This window comes from Prionailurus bengalensis, chromosome D4 (assembly GCF_016509475.1).
Source record: "Prionailurus bengalensis isolate Pbe53 chromosome D4, Fcat_Pben_1.1_paternal_pri, whole genome shotgun sequence".
NCBI classification, from domain to species: domain Eukaryota; kingdom Metazoa; phylum Chordata; class Mammalia; order Carnivora; family Felidae; genus Prionailurus; species Prionailurus bengalensis.
The window spans coordinates 33,345,912-33,351,142 of NC_057359.1; the positions used below are offsets into that span (position 1 = coordinate 33,345,912).

At 39.9% G+C, this 5,231-nt stretch overlaps 1 protein-coding gene across 1 annotated transcript; it reads right to left on the reverse strand.

Annotated features, from left to right (window-relative positions):
• Positions 1-1,268: 1,268 nt before the first annotated feature.
• DMAC1 (distal membrane arm assembly component 1) lies at positions 1,269-4,717 on the reverse strand. The gene is made up of 2 exons (XM_043565187.1): positions 4,375-4,717; positions 1,269-3,471 (listed from the first exon to the last, which is right to left on the reverse strand). Exons 1-2 carry the CDS (start codon positions 4,646-4,648, stop codon positions 3,407-3,409), a joined length of 339 nt encoding a protein of 112 aa, XP_043421122.1. The 5' UTR covers positions 4,649-4,717; the 3' UTR covers positions 1,269-3,406.
• Between the last annotated feature and the right edge of the window lie 514 nt (positions 4,718-5,231).

Here is a 5,231-nt window from a genome sequence, read left to right on the forward strand (position 1 = left end):
TCCTCTTCCTTCTAATCTCCAACTTCTCCTGCCTCTGACCTCTAGAACAAGATTTAATGGGCTTGTGTGATCAACCCATCTGGATAATCTCCCGATCTTAAGATCAACTGATCTGGGACCTTAATTACATCTACAAATTTCCTTCACAGAAGCACCTAGAATGGTCTTTGAATAACTGGAAGAAAGTGTGTGTCCAGGGATCTGGACCATTTTAAGAATCTTGTCTACCACATTCCTGAAGCAAATGAAAGTTCAGTCCCATGACTGAGCAGTGACTTTTAGCAGCATTACTACATTTAACATTTGCCCTTTGGGCTATTTCTCTATGTTCCTTCTACATTTGAATGACAAGTTGCTGAATATCTCAAAGGCCAAGAGACATGAATTTAGAAGAGTGACTGATTTTCTCCCCATGCTCTTGGGGTACTTCTGAATGATGTGTAATTATAAGTCTTTCCCCTCTGACTCTGTGCCCCTAACACCTATATAATCATTGGGTCAAGGCAAGGATTTATCTGTCATTGAAAGAAAAAAAAAAAGTGGCTTTTCAACTCAAAATTGCTTACTATCCTAGACCAAGATTTGAGAAGTATTAGTTTGATCAATGCAGTCCTGGCAATAAATCAGTTGAGGCCAAGCCTGGTTTGGGGCAGAGAGGGAGTACTTGAACATATGCTTGCCCTGAACGTGTATTTAAATTTAATTTAGGAGCAATTTATTTTATGTTGTCAAATCAACTGGCTTCATTCAAGAGGCCCCTAATTCAGACACAGTCAGGCTAAGAAACCAGTAATAAGAAGAAGCAAGGAGCACATGCTGACGGTAGAGGTGAAGTACAAATCATGCCCAAGATGCTTAACCTCTAGGGCCCCCCAGAAACCATGGTCTCAGCAACTAGTCTCAGCCAGGTGAAACTCCATAACTTTTTAGATAGATCTGTACTTGAACACTCCAGTGTTGCCTGCAATAGCAATCGGCCTAGAAAGAGAGACCCCTCACCTCTCCTTCCCAAAATATATCAAGATCCTGAAGATCAACCTACATTAGGGTGCTTTCATATGTTGATATACTGTTAGCTGGTCAAAGGATTACAGACTAGTCAATACAATACACAGAACAAGAGATGGTGTAATAATTTCTTGATTATCTTGAGCTACCAAAGTTTACACTATGTAAAGGTTAATAGATACCCTGGACATTATGAACATTATCAGCGATTACATGTATGTTCACATTTTGGTTTGTGTTTCAAGGAAGACTCTAAGTTCATTTTAAATTGCCTTTATTTGTACTTTTTCTCTTCTGCCAAAATTATGAGCCTTTATAAACTCGTATTTCCATGCAACAAAGAGATTCCAAAACCCATAATTATGGGTGTTCTTACATTACTGAGTAATAATCCACTTATTCTTGCGTCTGTTTATCCTCATTCTACTTCATCCCCAACAAAAGGGATGATAATAGGGGCACTATATGTACTCCTTGCATTGTAAGACTAAAGTGCTCTCTTCTTTCTGAAGATCAGACTCATCTCTAAAAGAAACTGGATTTCTGACTGCACTGGCAGAAATCAAAGCAAGTTTTTGAAGTTTGTTTATTTATTTATTTATGTATTTATTTAGAGAGACAGAGACAGCATGAGCAGGCGAGGGGTGGGGAGAGAATTCCATGTAAGCTCCATGCTGCTAGCGCAGAGCCAGACACAGGGCCTAAAACCCACCAACTGTAAGATCTTGACCCAAACCCAAACCGAGAATTGGATGCTTAACCGACTAAGCCACTCAGGCACCACTCAAAACAACTTTTGGAATACACTTCCAAAGTTAAAGAAAAGAAGAAAAGAAAAACAACTATTCATTTTAAATTTCACTAATCTATTTTTCTGGGGGGGAAGGGGTGTTATTCCTAGTTAACTGCCCATAGACATAGTAGAGCATTATTTTGCTCAAACCTAGTTAAACAGACCCAAGTTGGGAAGAACCAAATATACCTTGGCAATATTCTAGTGAGAAGGTAAGTTCATTTGGAAAAAAAATTCTTATTTGCTTACACATTAGTACAAATTCTGAGAAAGATGTTAAAATTACATTACATATATAAAAATTTTTTTTAAATGTTTACTAATTTTTGAAGGAGAGAGAGATACAGCATGAGCGGGGGAGGGGCAGAGAGACAGGGAGACACAGAATCCGAAGCAGGCTCCAGGCTCTGAGCTGTCAGCACAGAGCCCGATGTGGGGCTCGAACTCACAAACTGTGAGATCATGACCTGAGCTGAAGTCGGACGCTTAATCGGCCCAGGTTCCCCTACATTACATATATAAATTTTAGTTACTCTGTTTATCCAGAAGGTCAAGCCAAGACCAACAAGTTAGATTTATGTAGTTTTGGTTTAACCTAAGAAAATGTTGGGAATACAGACACCCAGCATTAAGCTTAGGCACTTCTACATACATGATAGTAAAAGCCTTGAAAGTACTTGCTAAACATTATCTTTCAAAACTAACACACTGTGATTAGCAACTAAACTTGACTATGTTTCTGCTCTGAACAAAAAGCTATGTATAACTTTATAGAAAAGGGAAGCATAGACTTCTCTCAGAAATGAACTATCAAATTTTAAGTCATTATCTCAAAAGCATCTCAATTTCATCACAGGAATAATTCCAGTGGTTGTGGACAAAATCTGATTTTTGTTCTTAATGACAATGTTGTGAACTTCTCTAAAATATTTTGGTACTTGTCTTTTATTGTATGCTCATTTTTGTTTCATCACAAAATCATCCTAGTTCTAAAAAACAAGAACTAGAACTAAACAAGAACAAGTCCTGGCTATATCACTGACTTGCTGAATGACCATGGGCAAATCACTAGAACTATTTTCAAGTTTCACTTACCACCAGTGAAATAAGCACCTTACAGTAGTAGCTTTGAAACTCTCATAAGGTAATTGATTTGACAACACCTTAGAAATCATAAGCAGTACACATGTAAAGTTTTATGTACTTCTGCACATTGTATGATACAAACCCAGTGTAAAGTTGCTAATAAGTGTTGATGCCATTATAGGAGAAGTAAAGAGAACTTTTTAAAATAATAATTTGGTTCGTTTTCCAATTTGGTTTATCATCTCATCTTCATTTTTATTATATCTTCTTCCTCTAGATAAGACACAGAACTTGTTCTCTTCTCTGAGGGATTTAATGGTCCCTGTGGAGTCTGAGAAGAAGGCCACAAATATTCATCGCCAAAGAATAACAACCTACATTTGTCTTTTCAGTCTTGTCGTATCTGCAGGACTGAAGTCTGCCAATATCCATTTGTCTGTCCAGAACATCTGTAAGTCCGATGCTTGTTCTGGTGTCATGGGGACACGGACAAAGATGACAACTTCACTGGCGGTACTTTCAATCAGCACGGAAGGCTTTCCCTTTGGGGTCTGCCAGGATGATTACACCCCAACAAGCTATGCCTAAGGAAAAAAAACAACAGTACCTCATATGTATGTTATACTTTAGTTTACTAGGTGCTTTCATATATGCCATCTTATTTAATCCTCACAACACTCCTAGAAGACACATCATCATTACTTTTTTTTTTTTTTTTTTTTATAAAAGAGTTAAATTCAGAAAAGGAAAAGAAAATTTAGAGAGAGAGAGAGAGAAAAAAAATCTGTTACCTCCCCAAGCAAGAAAGGGATTTAAGGAGAACCGATTTGGGGAATCTAATTAGAAAGTTAAGAGATCTGAAAACCTAAAATCCTACCCATTCAACTGGTTTAAAGAGAAAAAAAAAAAAAAGAGAGAGAAAAAAAAGGAAAAAAAAATCATTGCATTTTACTCTAAGACATCTTAACATCACTTATAATAATCAGTCATTATTGCTACAGCTAAGGACTGTGGGCCAGCCATTCACCCATAGTACACCGAGAATGTGGGTTTGCACCGAACCTAAGACGTGACTTCAAAGCCCTAGTTTTTATCTCACTAAGGCTTTCTCCAGAATCTGGAGAACAAAGCATGGGTCTGGTGACAGATAAACTTGGATCAAAAACCAGCTGTGTCATATCCTAATTATCTGACCTTTAATGCCTTAGTTTGTTCAGCGGTAAAAAGGGATTACTATAATCATACCTATCTCTAATAGTTATCGTTAGGATTAACGATTGAGGCTAACAAGAGTTCTCAAGAAATATTGTCATTAAAAAAAAAAAAAAAAAGAAAAGAAAAACCGTCCCAAGAACTTCCTCTCCCCGCCCCTGCTCCTAGTTTGGTGTGCCTCGGCCACGTGACCAGCCCCGCAACCCGCCCGCGCGACTGCGGTCCACTTCTCCCTATCCCCCTGCCCAAAGGCCCTGAGATCCCCCAACTCTCACTGATGCCGATGACCATCTGCGTAATAGTCCCTGGACTCGGGGCGTATCCCAGCTTCATGGGCTTCCGCGCCATCCAGTACACGTACCCGCCCGCCCCTATCAGCCCCGACCCGGAGAGCACGCGACAGCTCCAGCAGTTATTAAGTAGAGATGCTTCCGCTGGAGAGGTCGGCGCTCCAGGTGCAGCGAGGGGCAGGGGCTCGGCGGAGTTGGTGACCTCAGGAGGCGCAGCGACTTTGATGGGCTCCAGAGGTTGGGACAAGAAAGAACCCATATTCAAGAACTCGGTCTCAATTGCGGGAGTCTTCGGACCGAACTGACGTCAAAGATACGACCGGAAGCAGAGCCCCGGCTCACTGCACCGGAAGCAGCCTGAGGGTCGCTGGGAAATGTAGTTCTGGCCTGCCTCGAACGGAAAAAAGATGGTGGCAGCCCGTGTTTGTGGATTTCTGAGGCAACAAACTTGGCATTGCCAGAGGCCATTCCCCGCTACACCCTGCCCCAATCATTTTAAGAATTATGACTTAGTAAACCCCTAAATGTCTCAACTCTTACTTTCCTTAGAGGAGGAATCTGGATTTCTAATTTTTTTTGCCTAGCAAATAATGTGAGCTCTTGAGCATGCTATTTCACCTGTCTCAAGAAAAGAATTAAGTTTTGTATGTGCTTAACTATATGCTAGACACTTTGCTAAGCGATCATCTGCATCATGCCATTTAATCTTTCCAATCCAATGACATATCAGTTTCCCAATACATGACAAAACTGGTGAAATGACATAGCCATATTTGAAACCAATGTCTGTGTCAATACAGTCAAATTTCTTAAATGTCACCTGTACATATTATCGATGCAAA

Bases quoted from the DNA above. Each gene is read 5' to 3' on its own strand.
- DMAC1 (XM_043565187.1), bottom strand. From the start codon at position 4,648: ATGGGTTCTTTCTTGTCCCAACCTCTGGAGCCCATCAAAGTCGCTGCG. The intron at 3,472-4,374 runs GTGAGAGTTGGG...TTTTTTCCTTAG, and splicing joins GCAGATGGTCATCGGCATCA to GCATAGCTTGTTGGGGTGTA.